This window comes from Bufo gargarizans, chromosome 7 (genome assembly GCF_014858855.1).
Source record: "Bufo gargarizans isolate SCDJY-AF-19 chromosome 7, ASM1485885v1, whole genome shotgun sequence".
NCBI classification, from domain to species: domain Eukaryota; kingdom Metazoa; phylum Chordata; class Amphibia; order Anura; family Bufonidae; genus Bufo; species Bufo gargarizans.
Window position 1 is genome coordinate 51698007 of NC_058086.1, and position 18285 is coordinate 51716291.

The 18285-nt window shown below is 44.8% G+C and overlaps 1 protein-coding gene across 9 annotated transcripts in view; it reads left to right on the forward strand.

Moving 5' to 3' along the window:
• ST3GAL3 (ST3 beta-galactoside alpha-2,3-sialyltransferase 3) overlaps nucleotides 1-1857 on the forward strand; it is a 308463-nt gene extending 306606 nt beyond the window's left edge. For all 9 annotated transcript variants that reach the window (XM_044301369.1, XM_044301368.1, XM_044301371.1 and 6 more), the window contains one exon: nucleotides 844-1857. In XM_044301369.1, coding sequence (XP_044157304.1) covers nucleotides 844-933 — 90 coding nt within the window. In that variant the 3' untranslated portion in view covers nucleotides 934-1857. The remainder of the gene's footprint in view (nucleotides 1-843) is intronic.
• The last annotated feature ends 16428 nt before the right edge of the window (nucleotides 1858-18285 follow it).

The following is an 18285-nucleotide window of genomic DNA, read 5'->3' on the forward strand; positions in this document are numbered from 1 at the left end:
CCGGCTTTATGACATAAGGTAGTCATGCTCAACCTGCGGCCCTCCAGCTGTTGCAAAACTACAACTCCCAGCATGCCCGAACAGCCTACAGCCATCAGCAGGGCATTGTGGGAGTTGTAGCTTTACAACAGCTGGAGGGCCGCAGGTTGAGCATGCCTGACATAAGGTGCCCGTGTGCACAATTCTCATCTTTGGTAAAACCATCAACCACCTAAAGGGGTTCTCTGGGAATAATGATTTTTTATTTTTTTGCAACTGCCTCTAGCCTTTCTCCATACACAGGAGATTCATACTTACCTGCTCCCACCCTTCCGGTCCCTGCATGGTATTTACATCTGAAGGACCCTGGGCATGGTCACATGCTCCACTGCAGCCAATTACTGGCTTTAGCAGTGATGCGCGGCATGTGGCGACATTGGCTGCAGTGGAGCATGTGACCATGCCTATGCTGCTGCAGATGCAAACAGACATGCGGGAGGCAGCACAGAGCAGGCATGTATGAATCCCCTGTTACAGAGGAAGGCTGGGGGCACTTGCAAAAAATATAAAAATCATTATTTCCTTTGAACTTACAAGCGTACGCCCTATTAGGGTATATGGGCATCATATAGAGGGGTACCCCAACTAGGCACACCTGCTGTGAGCCAGAGCAGAGCTCTGCTAACTTAGGCGTCCATCAACATCTTATCCTGGATTTCGCCTGTAGTGGCTGCTGTAGAAATGTCTGGCATTATCTTATAAGGTGGGAACTCTTACTTCTCATCTCAGGTAGCATAAAGTCAAGAATCCCCCCAGAATGACTCTGCACGTCTGACTTTTTCCTCTTTTTCTTCTAATATCCAGTCTTGGACCCATAATATTCAGAAAGAGAAAGACTTCTTAAGGAAGATGGTGAAAGCACGTGTAATAAATGACCTCACTAGTGGCATCTGACCGGAGCAGAGAGCGTATCCTGGACAATAGCCATTACCAGAGCTGATCGCAGGAGCCCCATTGGACAGACGGGCGTGCATGCCATCGGGGGCTTGATGTTCTATAGGACAGCGACACAAGCTGCTGCCATAGGAAGTGGAGGCAGTGACCACGGCCGCCTCCACAACAATATTCTCTCAGAACTGTTTTGTTTTTTAGTAGACATAACTTTATCACAAAAAGACGACACTGTTAAAATGTAAAAGAATCCCTTGTGCCAAACGTACCTCCGGTTCAGGACGCAAGGTACGAATGGAGAACCGCATACATTCTGAATGTACAAAGTATTATTTTTAGATATCCATCAAGCATGGGACTGCACTGCACGGGCAGAGATATGGGCGGAGGACCCCAATCCATACGCAGACATGCACACACTGACATATCTCTAGCTGCCTCTTGCAGGCTCCTTCCCCTGTTAAGAGAAGAAAACATGGCCGTCCAGAGTTGGGGCATTGTTGATGCTGCTACTAAGTAGATGGACCAATATTCAGTCTATCTATGTCTGTCTTTGAGTGTGTTATTATTGGGGTACGGGTGGGTAACTTGTACAATTTTAGGTCATGGATCAGTGTTAGAATTTCGCCATGGATCAGTGTTTGAATTCCTTGCACATGGAGCAGCGGTCACCCTGTTCGCTCGGATCATTCTCAGCCCTAATGTTCCAAGGGCAGGAAGCATGATCTGAGCCCGGGCCCGGCTCCTGTACTAACATACATGTAAATGTGACTCACAAACATCAGCAATACATTTCATATCATCAAAAGACTGGTCAGAGCCAACACTAGACGACCCTCACTGTCTTTAAGGAGTGGTGGGAGCACCGGAGGGGGGGGGGGGGGTCTAGCACCAGGATCATCATTAAACTGCATTTTGTGCTGAAAACTGTGTGTTTGGCGGTTTTATTTGCATTATTGCAGTCTATCACAGTTTATCATCATCTACTTTATATTATATATTTTACAGAAATCTAAAACTGAAAAATAGGAGATAAAGTGCTGTTAAAATACTGATTCTAAAACAGATTCAGGGGATCAGCTGCAGGAGCGGTTCTTTCCCGACCTCCCTTCCTTCTTGGGGGCTTAAAGTGCAGTCAAATTGTAGGGGGCAGAGGTCTCTCTACTGAAATTGGGGAATCTGAGGACACATGGAAATGGGGTTATTAATAGTAAAGAAAACGTATTTGGCTGTAGGTGTGCACAGATGCGTACGGCCAGTTCCTGATGCGTTATTGATAACCCCCTACTACCCTGTGCACACAGACGATGCTTTGCTCAGACGGCAGAATGGCGTCATACCGTACGCTGCCCAGAGAGGTAAGGACTTGTATGATAAGACGTATTGTTCATCTACCCATAGGTCACTAGGACATGTGTTTGGTCAGAATTTGTAAACCAAAATGAGAAATGTGTCCAAAACACAGAAGAGGCTCAAGGATTTCATTACATGTTTTCTGCGTAGGCTCCACTCCTCGATTTACAGATACTGACCCAATACTGACTGTGAAAATGGCCTTAATGATAGCATTGAGGAGCTGGAGGTTTTCTGCTGTATGAGCTGTAATTAACCAAAAAGGCATTTATCAGAGCTGTTCTTCAGAGTGGGAAAGGCATCATATATATTCCCACTGTGTGTGGCCTCCCCCAGTCTAAACACACAGCGTCTACATGAGGCCACGCAGCTGCAGGATGGCACAACTCTAAAGCATTGCATAGCCAGAGGGGGTCTATACATCACATATACCTCATCTGACTGCACGACCCCCTTCTTTATTATTTAACATTTTTGTTTCTTGTAACTCAGGATTAGTACAGGATAAGTAATGTATGTACACAGTGACTCCACCAGCAGAATAGTGAGTGCAGCTCTGGAGTATAATACAGAATGTAACTCAGGATCAGTACAGGATAAGTAATGTATGTACTCAGTGACTGCACCAGCAGAATAGTAAGTGCAGCTCTGGAGTATAATACAGGATGTAACTCCGGATCAGTACAGGATAAGTAATGTATGTACACAGTGACTCCAGCAGAATAGTGAGTGCAGCTCTGGAGTATAATACAGGATGTAACTCAGGCTCAGTACAGGATAAGTAATGTATGTACACAGTGACTGCACCACAGAATAGTGAGTGCAGCTCTCGAGTATAATACAGAATGCAACTCAGGATCATTACAGTATAAGTAATGTATGTACACAGTGACTGCACCAGCAGAATAGTGAGTGCAGCTCTGGAGTACAATACAGGATGTAACTCAGGATCAGCACAGGATAAGTAATGTATGTACACAGTGACTCCAGCAGAATAGTGAGTGCAGCTCTGGAGTATAATACAGGATGTAACTCAGGCTCATTACAGGATAAGTAATGTATGTACACAGTGACTGCACCAGCAGAATGGAGAGTGCAGCTCTGGAGTATAATACAGGATGTAACTCAGGATCAGTACAGGATAAGTAATGTATGTACACAGTGACTGCACCAGCAGAATAGAGAGTGCAGGGTATTCACTTGAATGGGACAAAGCCGCAATATCCTACATCGCCACTACTGTGCATACAATGTTCAGGAGCCCCATGTGCACAATGAAAAGGCAGCAGTGCTTGCATGACGACTGCAGCGCCTTCAAATAACTAATCGGCCGGTGTGCAGAGAGTGAGATCTCACAATTTGATATGAATGGCCTATCATCAGAACAGGTAATCAATATTCCAGAAGACCTCTTTAAAGTAATGTTCATGGGCACTTTACCAGTTTAACCCGTTAGACAGTCATAGGTCATGCTCTGTAATAAAACCTGTGGACGTCTAATGTAAGGACATTGGAGATCAATCTTGAGTACAATGCTGATGAAAAGCTGCAAGAGCAGAATCCACATGAGCCATAATGTCCTATAATGACTTCTTCAGAGCTGGTGTATCAGACTCCTCAGCACAGAGTATCGTACAGCACATCTCTATCACTCAGTGTAAAGCCTCGTGCACACGAACGTTTGCTGCTCGTAGCCATATTGCGGCCCGCATGTGGCGGGTCCGCAATACACGGGGCTCTGGCCATGTGCAAATCCGGAGATGCGGAACAGAAGCACAGAACAGAACTCTACGGAGAGCTTTCGTAGGGTTCCGTTCCGTGCTTCCGCACCACAAAAAGATAGAACTTGCCCTATCTTTTTGCAGGATGGACAGATCACGGACCCCATTCAAATGAATGGGGGTCGCGATCCGCATGCGGCATTCCCACGGTCGGTGCCTGTGCATTGCGGACCACAATTTGCGATCCGCAGCACGGGCACTGCCAGCACACGTTCGTGTGCAAGAGGCCTAACTCAGCTGCACAAGGCTCCAAGTTACAGATGGCAGCAGACAGCAAAGGGAAGAAAACAGAAACCTATGGAGCACACCATATTAAAAGGGCCTATCTGCAGTGTATGGCGGAGGTATATGTTAGGATTTCCAACTCTTGCCTTCACCGTATGCCATTGTACAGCTGTATATTGGCATACATTGGTTGCCATGTTAAAAAATAATTAAAAAACAATATGCAGTATATATTTTTGCTGGGTGGCTCCATAGGCAAAAGTGCAGCAGACTGCAATATTACATACAGGTGAAAAATGTATATATTCGAGGCCAAAATAAATCTTTTCACCATTGTCGGGTAAATTGGGACCATGAATATGTGATATATGCACCATAATTTGACACCAGCCTAACCAAATGATGAAAAATAGCAGTAATAAACTAAGCATGGGAATTCTCTTCTGCTCCATCGCTGCTGGTACCGCGGTTCGCCTCATGTCTTGCTTACAATGGCAATCTCTTCCCTTTACTACAGCAGAGAATACAACCCCTTACAATAGTCCCAGATGTTTCCAACCTCCTGTACCTCTTATCTCTGTACTAAGGGCTCATTCCAGAAATATGGAGACGCTACGTGAGAGTTCCCATAGGACATGATTCTTGTAGAGACACAAAGCCTTCCACTTGTAGTCTCCTGCTCCGATGAGACATTCCCCACTGTGTAGACTGCACATACGGTGTTCAGATACTTGATATAAAAATGGCAGCCGCTGTATAAACTTACATGCCGCAGTGCGGGATTCTGGCGTCACAAGGACATTCCTGTTTAGACAATAATGTAAATCTTACATATAGGTAAATGAGGTTTACCTCAAACTGCCAGCGTGTTTATAGCACATTGATTGGCCTGGTATTTGTGTCGTGTCACACACTCCATTGTACAGGTCAATGAAGCTAAAAGCATTTATCAGGCGCAGAAGTGATGGGGCCGTTCCGTCATGCAGGCAAGCAGTATGAAATCACAGCATAGTCACCACTGGAAGGAATTATCAGCTGCACCGACACTGCTTGATGTGAGACAGTGGAGGACAAGCCTAGAACTGATCATCCCCATCCTGTAATTTATCTGGCTATTAAATCAATTACTGAGTTGTGCTATTCACTGAAAAATACTCTAAGATTTATCCAGGTATTTGAACTTGATAGACTACCCTTCGGATAACCTGTGATTTTCAGATCAGGGGTCGTGTTGCTTGTGCGAGAGATGCATCCTTCTCTTTGCCTACTGGTGTATATAGCGGCTGTACTTTTCATGGTGGGAATGCAGCTTTGTACTCTCTTGAGTATCAACAATACCGCTAGGGAGCCGGATGCTTACTCCTTTCCAGCAGTGTCTCCGGTGTCCCTTCTGGATTGGCCCCCAACACTTAAGGTAGGTTTCCACCGCATGATGTTACAGCCGATTGACTTCCCAACAGTCCGCTGCTCATTCAGTGAAGGAGACACATTTACATGCAGCAATCTCCTCCACATATGAGGATGAGGGATGGCTATTGCTATGGCTGTCCCCGTACAGAATCATTGTTTTTGGGCAGATCGCTGTTCAGACAGCATGACCTGCTACCCAAAAATGATAATTGGTGTGCCTGCATAAACGACGAGCCCACCCAATGAACAAGCGTTTCACTCATTTATCGAGGTATCGGCAGTACATTTGGACAGACAGATTTTCGGGGATAAGCGTTTGCAGGAACAGTCATTCCCAATAATCTGCCCAAAAATCAGGCAGTCTAAATCCACCTTTTGTCTGTTGGATTAGGATGACATGGAAGAAGACATCAAACGGCCTATTTAAAGGCAACTACAGCTGCATCAGTTTGCCTGCTGATTAACTGGCTCCTGTTAATGTGCATTGTGATCCTGATCTTGACTCCTGACAGACCCTGTACTAGACCTCAGCCTTGCTCCTGGATATCTGTCCTGCTTCATCCTTGGGTTTATTCAATGCTCTGACCTTGGCTTACACCTGGCTACACACACTACTATCTCCACTTGTCCTGTTGCATCCTGACCTCTCCACTTGTGACAACCCTCTGCTCTATTCCTGGCTATGCTACTGCTTCTTCAGTGCAACTACTGTCAATCCAGAATCTCAGCAATAATGTCCATATCTCCTTGCAGTGGTCAAAAGTGAATTACAAGGAGATTCTGAAGACTACGCATCAAAATCCAGCCAGCGCCAACCTGATTGTGGCTTAGACAAACCACTGCTCAAATCACATTAGATGATCAGATCAATATGAATCTTCTACTTGAGGCAACAATAACCAGGCCAAAGCTTTATCCCAACTATACTGGAAGAAGATCCAGGTCACTGGAGAAGGCACATACGGCCAAAAGAGTTGAAGAAGGAAAGAACGACCAGGAACAATGTGAATGGAGTCAATAACTGAAGTCATAAACACATCATTCAAGACTATAAAGACCCAAAGAAAAGGTATGAGATTCTGGAGAAACACAATGCTCATGGTCACCAGGAGTCAAAATCAAGTGGGTGGCACTTCCTTCATCATCATCATAATTACCCACAAATGTTTGCAAATAACGGACACCCTACTGCTGCATGAATATTTGGTCCTGAACCAAACCTTGAGACTACTACACCGACTGTGATTTCCATTAAATAAATATTTCCAGTTTGACCAGACTCAGTTTGCTCTTGTCGCTGTCAGCAGCAAAGAGAAAGACGGTGGCTCCAATTTACAGTGTGACGGCGTCCTGGAGTGCAGCAGGTGGTTGTATTTTTATGCTGATTTGGCGGTGAGGTTAGAAGTTCAGGTGCATTGTACCATCCCTATTAAGAACTGCCTTTCCACACCCATTGGATCTACTGTACTACGCTGGCAGAAAATGTAAGACTTGGGGCTGTATTCAGCAGGGTGTGTAACGGAGGGTGTTACAGGAATTTGGCACATGGCAAAAGAAAATTTTCAGCCTCGGCAAAGTGACCATAGGGAACACTCCCTCGCGTGCAAAGATCAGGAACTCCTGTTTTCTGAATGAATGCACACAGCTTTAAGTGACTCATTCTGCCTCTTGAACTGCAAAGGCAAATATTTATAGCAAAACTAATATTTCTGGGAGAAATTGGCAGATCGCTTCAAGGCGGAGCGTGTTCTGAAAGCGCTGGGGATACCATGATAGCCAAATAACCTCCTCCCTGCAGTTGTGAGGCAGTAATGTCACCACCGCAGGAAAAAGCACTGTCTAACAATCTTGTATCATGGGACGTTCTGAGTCCGGCACTGTTGTGGCTGGAAGGTGCTGAGTGCAATGGCATCAGATCATAGTGGGAAAACGCTATTGGCAAAAATGTGCAGCTTCCTTTTTTTTATCGCTGTTGCCACTTTTGGAGAAAAACTTTTTTTTTTGCTAGCAGGTGACGGCTATTTTACAGAGAACATCCACCGACAAGGTCTGTGATCAAACAGCTCAGATCACAGACATTTACCCTCGCAGATGCTGTGGCTAAGGGCTTGTTCACACGACCATGTGAAGCCCGTGCTGTGGACCACAAATTAAGGTCCGCAATGCACGGGCACCGTCCAAGGAGCAGCCGCATGGAGATCGCAGACCTATTCACTTGAATGGGTCCGCGATCCGTCCATTACGCAAAAAGATAGAGCAAGTTCTATCTTTTTGCGGTGCGAAGGCACAGAACGGAACCACAGAAAGCACTTTGTAGTGCTTCCGTAGTGTTCCGTTCCGCATCTCCGGATTTGCAGACTAATTGAAGTGAATAATGCACACAGAACAGTGCCCGTGTATTGCGGATCCGCAAATGCGGTCCGCAATACGGCAAAGGGCAGCACACGTTCGTGTGAATGAGCCCTAATTGTGACCACAGCATCTGAGAGGTCATTTAGTGGGAAAGAGCTGTTTCCGACAACCAAACAGCCCCTTGTGAGATGAGATTGCTGGAGCCACATGGTCACTATGGGGAATGAGGCCGTGTGAAGGCTCCATCGTCTGCAATAGTAATGTTCCTCCTAAGCCTTGCCTTAAACCCATAGACTGCAATAGTATTTAATTGCAGTCCATGGTATACGTGATCCAATGATCTTAAGCTCCCTATGAGGGCTAAAAAAAAAAAAAAAAACATACCGTAATTAAAAAAATCAAATCACCTTTTTCTCCCATTTTAAAAACAAAAATAAACATCATTGAAACCATCACAACCAAAAATGCCCAAGCTATTAAAATATAAAGGTATTTATCCCGCACAATGAATGACATAACAGAAAAAAATCGAACTGCCTAAATCACAGATTTTTGATCGCCTCACTTCCCCCCAAAAATAGTCAAACGTATCTCAAAATCTCAATAAAAAAAAATACAGCTTGGCCCAAAGAGCTTTTACACAGCTCTGTAGACAGAAAATATATTATATTTATATAACAATATAACAGTGTTAGACTATGGTGATTCCGAAAAATTGTTTTACAAAGTAATTTTTTTCAAATATTAAAACAAAAACTATATAAATTTGGAATCGCTGTTGTCGTTCTGACCCGCATAATAAAGGAAACTGTCACGGATGGTGTTGCAGATAGCTGGAACTTACAAATAAACATCCGACTGGCTTGATCCCAAACTAAGGAGCATATGGGTGAGCCCTATAAAACCCCTAGAGCTCTCCCTGACTGCTATGCCCATGCAAAGGTCTTTATGGCAGACGATTGCATGTCCACGTACCTCATACTATGTGACACCTGAAAACCCTATAATAGTGAGGGAACACGACCACTGGCTCCCTGCACTTAATACGGACGGAGTCAGTGTCACCTAGAATCAAGCCAGCAAGGAAAACACAAATAAAGGAAACAGACTTATCTGAGGAAGCACCCTCCAGCAGTGAACACAATCCAGGAAGAAATATAAACCGCTAAGTGAGGCAGTATGGGAGGGAATATAAAGAGAGACAATTAGTGTAAATAGGTGACAGCTGGGAGAAGGAAAGGAGATGACAAAGTGAAACCAAAACAAAGAACTTCATGCAGGTAGAGAAGAACATCTAACAGACCTTCTCACAGAAGTGGCGGTGACAGAAACACTGTATAGTGAACTAAAACTAAACTCAAAAATAATTATTTTCAGTTATTTTTAGTTTAACCATTGATAATTTCAACTTCTCAATATAACATATGGAATATTAAATGCTTTCCATCAGAAAGTATACATTGTCCTGCCAATAACAAGCCCTCACCCAGCTACATGAAAGGAATAACTGTGGCTTGCATTCCCTTTTTCTTCAGAGTAGTGTGAGGATTCGCTCTGGTAGTTAGGATAAGCGGGCGCAGTACAGAGGCAAAATACAAGTTCGTAATTCAAACTTCAGTGTTTGTTCACACATGATGCCAAAAACAAAACGTCACTTTTGCAGTGTTGGTGTTACTTCACACCCAATGGCAAGTTAATAAAACAAAAGTCACCTTGGTGGCAGTTCTGCCTCAGAAAGTCCAAATACAGGCTTTAGGCGGCCTGTACCCCTGACACAGACACGGGTCTCCACTCTCCAGCCCAGCACAGGCCTGAGATGCCAGCACACAGAGCTCCTGAGCTCCACTGTCAGACGGAGGTAATCCCCTCTATCTGGCAGTGATGGCTGTTTTTTATGCCTGGCAAAACCCGGCCTGGAACGTGGGGAGTAGTCACCCACCCAGCACTTTGACTACTCCCAGTAAGAGCCATCCCGGATCAGCTATTACAGCTATGCTAAGTACTAAGGTGTCAAACAGCAACTGCTGCTGACATATAAAAACCGGCTCTTACTCCACCGAGGCCAGGAACCTCAGTGACACGTACCTATCATCCACGATGATTCCTTGTACCTTCTTACAGTAGTATTATACTGTCATTTTATGCTAATTTCATACGACAGACATGAAACCTACATTGCTAATTCTCCTAAACCTACCAGCTAAGCAGCATTTTTCAACAAGGCAGACGGACACATACGATCCCCGTCCACTAATACGTGCTCCCTCTTATTAAGGCGAGCTCCTCTCCATGTAAAGGTCACATCTCTGAAAATGTTTTTCATTGACTCACAAATCATAGGACACATACTACAAACATGCACCATGGCGGTGTGTCCTGGTTACAGCCGCCCCATTGTCAGGTGAATATTCGTATATCATGTCACTGGACGGACTAGTTTTACTGAAAAAGAAGAATTAATTCCACAACTTCCGAGCAACTCCCTCTTCTTTTCTCCTCTGCATTTCCTCTTATAACAACAACTTTCAGGCACATTGTACAGCGAATTCCTGCATCAATGCAACCTAGGGATGACCTCTGAGCTTAAAGGGAACCTGTCACATTGAACATTGTGTCTGTTCTGCAGGCAGCAGGTTATAAAGCAGGAGCTGAGCAGAGTGATATGTAGATTTATGGGAAAACATTCAGTAAAACTTGTAATTAATACATTTATATCTCTGCTCATTCTGAACTTTCAAGTCTAGGAGGCGGTCCTGTCAGTGATTGACAGCTCTCTCTGTATAGACAGTCTTAGAGGGAAGGCTGTCAATCACTGATAGGACCACCTCCTGGACTAAACAACCCAGAAAGAGCAGAGATGTAAATGTATAGATTAGGAGTTTTACTAAAGATTTTCCCCAAAAACTACATATCATATCAGGTCAGCTCCTTAATATGCTGGCAGCAGATTACATGGTGACAGGTAGGGCTGGGCGATATGGTCTAAAATCTTTATCACAATATAATTTGAAGCATGTGAAATATAACGATATATGTATACAATGTATGTATACAAATTACAAAACGCCATCAGCCCCATGACATTGCCACCATCATGATGTGCCCCAGCCAGTGCCATCAGCACCATGTGCCATTGCCACCATCATCATGTGCCCCAGCCAGTGTCATCAGCACCATGTGCCATTGCCACCATCATTATGTCCCCCAGCCTGCGCCATCAGCCTCATGCCATAGCCACCCACCCCCCCGGAAGATTTGGGTTCCTGCTACTTACCTTTCCTGCACGGCTGGCTGATGGAGTCCACAGGAGATGAGCCGCGTTTTATTCCCAGCATGCACTGGGAGGGACCTGATGTCACACACAGCACCAGCGAGCGGACGATGTGTGAACGCAAAACCCTGCAGCGTAGTGCAGAGTCGGGAGGCAACGGAACGGTGAGCGAGAAGCTCCTTCAATTCACTACCACTTCGTGGTCATCTATCGCGATATGGCGATATAACTAAAATCTATATCGTCGGCCGAATAGATGACGATATTATCGTATATCGTTTATATCGCCCACCTCTAGTTCTCTTTATATATAATCTGCTCAGCTCCTACTGTTCTATAACACGCTGCCTGCAGATTACATGGTGACAGGTACTCTTTATATATAATCTGCTCAGCTCCTCCTGCTCTATAACACTGTGCCTGCAGATTACATGGTGACAGGTTCTCTTTATATATAATCTGCTCAGCTCCTCCTGCTCTATAACACGCTGCCTGCAGATTACATGGTGACAGGTTCTCTTTATATATAATCTGCTAAGCTCCTTCTGCTCTATAAAACGCTGCCTGCAGATTATTTCACATTTTCACGGTGACAGGTTCCCTTTAAGAAACAGATACACGTTAGATAATTATGAGAGATGAATAGACAGATAATGATATAACAGATGTTCTATCCTGTGGGGTCCTTATATAAGACCACAGAATTTTCCACTATGGTCTTTTCTGCAGAAACAGCTTTGGAATGCTAATCTTTGCAAGAATTTTGTGCATGGAGGCAGGATTTGTTCCTCAGTCCTGTAGCTTCTCCCATTAAGGTCATAGTATGTGTTCCCTCTTTTCCCCTTTACCTGGTGGAAACTTTTCAGCTCTTTCTATCCCAAGAAGGAAAGGCCATGACTCGGTGTCACACAGGAGTGAAGATCTCTGCGGCCAGATGCATTTCTTGCTGATGATTTATATATGGAGGTCTATGAAGACACTTTGGAATATTCTTTCTGTGGGACGCGGCTTTAACTTCTGATAACAGAAATGTTCTTCTCAGCGGCCATCGCTCACGTTGTCAGGCAATATTGAGATTTCTCCAGGTGCAGGGCTGTGATGAGGGGAGCGCCTGGGATATTTCCTGATGTGTGACCCTATCATCTTATGAGCTTTTACTTGTTAGGGTCACATCTGTAAATTAAAATTATGAGCACCAGAGGAATAAAGCTGTGTTCTTGAAAAAGCTTCATCCCTAAGGATTGTACGGGAGCTAACGTGTAATCTCATCCTTTCAGAAACCTACTGACACCATAACTCATGACAAGAAAGCTATGTGTTGGGGTTACTTGCGTTATTACGGCTATATTTTATCGCACTTTCAGGCAGAATCTCGCGCTCATCCTCATCTGTTTTCCACGGAAAGAAAACACACTCAGCAGAAGAGAAAACCACCCAAAGTCAACTCCGAGGCCACATAAACTGTTACAGCATATTACAATAGAGAACTACAGAACATTATGCCAATAATAATAACAATACAAACACACAACCGACTGTGGCCATACACTTCTAAAGCTCTCTACAACCACGGAAGCGCGGCCTAAACCCCTGCCACGTACGGACTGCAGCGCTCGTTTTACCACTTCTAGAAAGCCAAAGATGAGTTGAGCTTAAGAGCTGGTAAGTCCTCCATTACTAGAGAAACGAATGCCTCATTCACACGTCAGTGTTCGGTCAGTGATTTCTATCAGTGATTTTGAGCCAAAACCAGGTGCAGCTCTAAACACAGATCAGGAGCAGATCTTTCCCTTATACCTTATGTCTGTGGAGGCTCCAATCCTGGTTTTGGCTCACAATCACTAAAATAAATCACTGACCAAAACACTGAAGGGTGAATGAGGCTTAACCCGGGGAAAAAACATCCGTAGGCAAACTGTGTGTCTGCTGGGCCTAAATGTGTCTATTCCCCACAGGATGGCAATGACACATTGAAACGAACCCAACAGCTGAGTGAGTAGGATTAGGCCATGTAAGCAATGGAGGAAACGCATCATCTCTCCTTTTTGTGCAATATGCAGTCACGTGTGTGGCCTCTCCTGACCTGGCAAATTGGCAATTGAATTTGCACCAGAAACTTTAATAAATTATATCTCAACTCAAAATCTATGAGCTGGGGTAGTTGTGACCAGACGCACATACTGTAAGACCGGATTCACATCACGTTTTTCCCATCCGTTTGATGCATACGAAGAACGTGTACGTTAAATAGATGCCATAAACTGATGCCGTACAGTGGCCTCCATTTACGTATACGTTTATTTTACCGAACTGTGCAGGAGACGTGCACTTCATGAATTGGGTGCATCTCACTCCAGTGCAAAGTACATCAAGAAGGAATGAAGGCTCGATACATTCTCCCCAATGTCAGTAAGCTGACATCACAATGTATAGTACGTATATTAATACAGACATGCTCAACCTGCGGCTCTCCAGCTGTTGCAAAACTACAACTCCCAGCATTCCCTTATAGCTGTAGGTTGTGAAGGCATTCTGACCCTATGCTGGGTATAATGACCTCTGACCCCATGCTGGGTATAATTACCAGATGTGGATTCAGTTACATATTTATCCCCAGAGAATTCTTGTACAGTCACTCAGAATTGAGAAAGCTCGTAGGAAGAACGAGTGAAACATTTTCAAGAAATCTACAGTACGTCCAGTTGTCTTGATTTATTCTTTACAGATACATTCTGGGAATTGTAGTTTGCAACAGCTGGAGGGCTGCAGGTTGGGCATCCATTGTATACTAGGTGACATTTCATTATACAACTACTCGTGTCCCACATCCTGCGGGCACAAAGCTGTGTGCATCTATATAAGACTGTATTCATTACATAGTCTGTTAGAGCACACCTGCCTGACGAAGCGACCTCATACAGATGGCCCCCAACTAAACAACTGGTGACAGCATATTGGTGAAGAGGGAGCGAGAGATAGCTGAAGATCCTGGAGGTAGGACTCCCATCTATACCTGTTAGATATATACCTAACATCAGAATACCTCTTTACAGCAGAGGCCAAGTGGATGATATTGTACAAAATCTCCTCCATATGATGTGGAAAAAAATTTGCAACAAAACTGACCTGCTGTGTGCATTTTAAATCTGCAGGATGTTAGCCCATAGGGTGAAATCCATGGCAAAATCTGCCACAAAGTTCACGCCAGATCTGCCTGTAACTCATTCTCCATCATCTCAGTGATTTCTGACTCTGGACTAGAGGTCAAGAGGTGGTTTTGTGTCAGATATGATATGTCAGTGTCAGAAACCTCTGGGCCCTCAGGTAACTGCTGCCCTGAGCCACACGTCTTCTTGAGGCAGTTGTCAGGTCTCAGGTCTAGCGGCCTTCAGGCTAACCAGCAGGCATAGGAGCCAATAGTTCCTGTCCCCTCCATTCAACTCTGGTGAAGTACCAGATGATATAGGGGCCGGTACTGGTCCACGGCCTGGTGGTTTGAGACCTCTGAACCAGTAGGAAGAAAGCTGGAGGAGTCTTATCCATAGAAACATATACATCCCATCATATGAACGATGCCCCCCATCTAATGACAGTACAGATCCACAGGACTATAGGGAATGGCGGCTCCACTATCATCTATATGCTTATTTCTTTAGAATTGATCTGGTTCTCTGCTCTGCTGTGATATCCCTCCTATATCACGGCGGCACATCGTATATTGTACAGGCCAGATCCCTCTCTTCTTATGCTGCACTACAATCTATTTTAATATTACTCCATGAAAGGGCTCTGAACCCAGACATATCGGCTTCTTCACCCAGGCAGCCCCTCGGTGGAGCATCAGAGCTGAAATGCGCAGGGAAAGGGCTTTGTCAGCAGATTCTGTGACGTATTGGATCTCACCATAGGAATGCTAGGCGGTCATTTCTGTTTTAATTTTCAATGTCATTAGCTATTTAAAAAATACCTAAAATCCTGCAATTTTTGCACTGGCCACTAGGCCTAAAAATGTAGTGTGACCTCTTCTGTATAGAAAACTTTTGAGCAGCCATCGTATTCTTATCCCAATGACAGATATCACCTCTGTATAGATAACACAGGATCCACCATTCACAATAGGTGATATCACAGCTTATCTGCTCCCTCCTTACCATTGCACAGGTCACAGAGCATGTCTAGAAAACTCTCTCAAGAATTCTAAATAAAAAATAAAAAAAATATGTTAAAGGGCTTCTGTCACCCCCCAAAAGTCATTTTTCATATTTGGGCTAATTAAAATCCTTATAGTGCGATTATTCAATATATAGTGCTCTTACATTTTTCTGTGGCTTAGTTTCTTTAAAAAACTGCACTTTTATAATATGTTAATTACCTGGCTACCAGCAAGTAGGGCGGTCGCTTGCTGGTAGCCGCCGCATCCTCCTTTAAAAAACAAACGCCCCCTCCTCCTGTTGATTGAAATGGCCAGCGAGCGCTCTCCTCCTCTGGCTGGCCCTTTCTGCGTTCCAAATCTCGCGCCTGCGCCATAACGGTCTTCAGTCGGAGGACCTCACTCGGCCGCTTCCTCCTCAGTGCGCCTGCGCCGATGATGTCACATCTACACCCGGGGCAGGCGCACTGAGGAAGGAGCGGCCGAGCAAGCGTCCTCCTCTCAGGGCGCCTGCGCCAACTGAAGACCGGTACGGCGCCTGCGCCGATGACGTCACATCCACACCCAGCTCAGACGCACTGAGGAAGGAGTGGCCGAGAGAGCGTCCTCCTCTCAGTGCGCCTGCACCGACTGAAGACCGGTACGGCGCCTGCGCCGATGACGTCACATCTACACCCGGCGCAGACGCACTGAGGAAGGAGCGGCCGAGCAAGCGTCCTCCTCTCAGTGCGCCTGCGCCGACTGAAGACCGGTATGGCGCCGATGACGTCACATCTACACCCGGTGCAGACACACTGAGGAAGGAGCGTCCGAGCGAGCATCCTCCTCTCAGTGCGCCTGCGCCAACTGAAGACCGGTACGGCGCAGACGCGAGATATGGAACACAGACAGGGCCAGCCGAAGGAGGAGGGGGTGTTTTTTTTAAAGGAGGATGTGGCGGCTACCAGCAAGCGACCGTCCTACTTGCTGGTAGTCAGGTAATTAACATATTATAAAAGTGCGTTTTTTTAAGAAACTAAGCCACAGAAAAATGTAAGAGCACTATATATTGAATAATCGCACTATAAGGATTTTAATTAGCCCAAAAAAGAAAAATGACTTTTGAGGGGTGACAGAAGCCCTTTAAATAATAAGAATTCAATTTAAACAATATGTCATTTTCTGACGTCACATATCCGTTCTGGGAATAATTACTATTTTGTCTAATGTCCGGCGCTGGCAGTGATGCAGTAAACACAGCATGTTGTAGTTTTATTCCGGCCGCCTCTCGGGAAGTTTGTTGTGCTGTGGCTGGACCCTCTATAGTGAATGGGGCTGGAGCGTACTTCGCACGGTGGACTTGTGGTAGAAGCCTGCTGGAACAGGCTGCCGGAAAAAGCTACTGCAAGTGTGAAAGTAGTCCTATATAGTGATGTGCTGTGGCTAGAATTTGTCATCACTTTATGATCATTAGACATATGGGGCACAGCAAAGCTTTAATGTTGCAGCAAGTTTCCAATCAGGAGAATGTGTCGGCCTGCAGTTCCTGCACGGCCAGGTGGTCAGGGTGCTGCTCTGCAGGACACAGCGCTACCCCAGTGCTGCAGCCCATCATTCTCAGGACCATGGAGCTCATCAATTATAAAGGGATGCTATATCCTCCCAATGTACAGAGCTCTAGAATATGCTGCAGCGTTAAATGATGGTTACCATTTTTATTACAGAATTGCATTATGGCCAAACTTTAGTATATGGAAAGTGGCTGTAGGAATCATCCACTAATAACCCTGCAGACAAAGGGATTTTAGGTTCTTCTCTACATCCTTAAAGGAGTTCTCTCACTTCAGCAAATTGCATTTAACATGTAGAGAAAGTTAGTACAAGGCGCTTCCTAATGTATTCTGATTGTCTATATTGTTTCCTTTGCGGGCTATATAAATTTTTCCATCATATTATACACTGCTCGTTTACATAGTTTTGACCACCCTGCAATCCATCAGTAGTGGTCAATGCTTGCACACTATAGGAAAAAGCACTGGCCTATGTGTGCTCCCACAGTCCCAGCCACCAGAGAGGCCAGCACTTTTTTCTATAGAGTGGAAGCACGGCCACCGCTGCTGGATTGCAGGGTGGTCGTAACCATGGAAAGGAGCAGCGTATAATGTGATGGAAAAATGAACCCAACCACCAAAGGAAGCAACATGGAGAATCACAATACATTAGTTAAGTGCCTTGTATTAGCTTTCTCTACATGATAAATGCCAATGGCGCAATGCATCGCATTAACCTATTGTCCATCAGAGTTCAGCCCCTGACGGGATGAATACTGCTGCTGACCTCTTCTTCCTGTCAAATTTGAAGGAACTGCTGATGGAGCCTCTGACAGTGGTGCAAGCAAAGCTAGTCACTTCCTTTGGAGAAGTTGGGTGGGACATTTTGTCATGGAGGAATACTTGGTTATGGAGACCTTCTGGGGCTTTTTTTTTTTTTTATGATTGCATTTTACTCATTTTGGGCTAAAAATCATTTGTTAAATTAGTCTTTACTAAGAATGTTCAGCCTTTTCTTCGATAAAAGGGATAAATATCAATCTGCTTGCAAACGGTCACAGTCCATTTTCTTTGAATCCAGTCACCTGACAGCTCATGTGTCACTCTCATCTCAGATCTCTTGACCTCCTAAACACTTGTTTAAGCCATATTCTTATCAGTTTGATAAGAACAGAGCTATAATGAGTGTTTAGGAGGTCAGGAGATGGTAGCTAAGAACTACACATGAGCTGTTAGATGAAAGGATTTAAAGAAAATGGACTGTGACAGCTTGTAAACTGATTG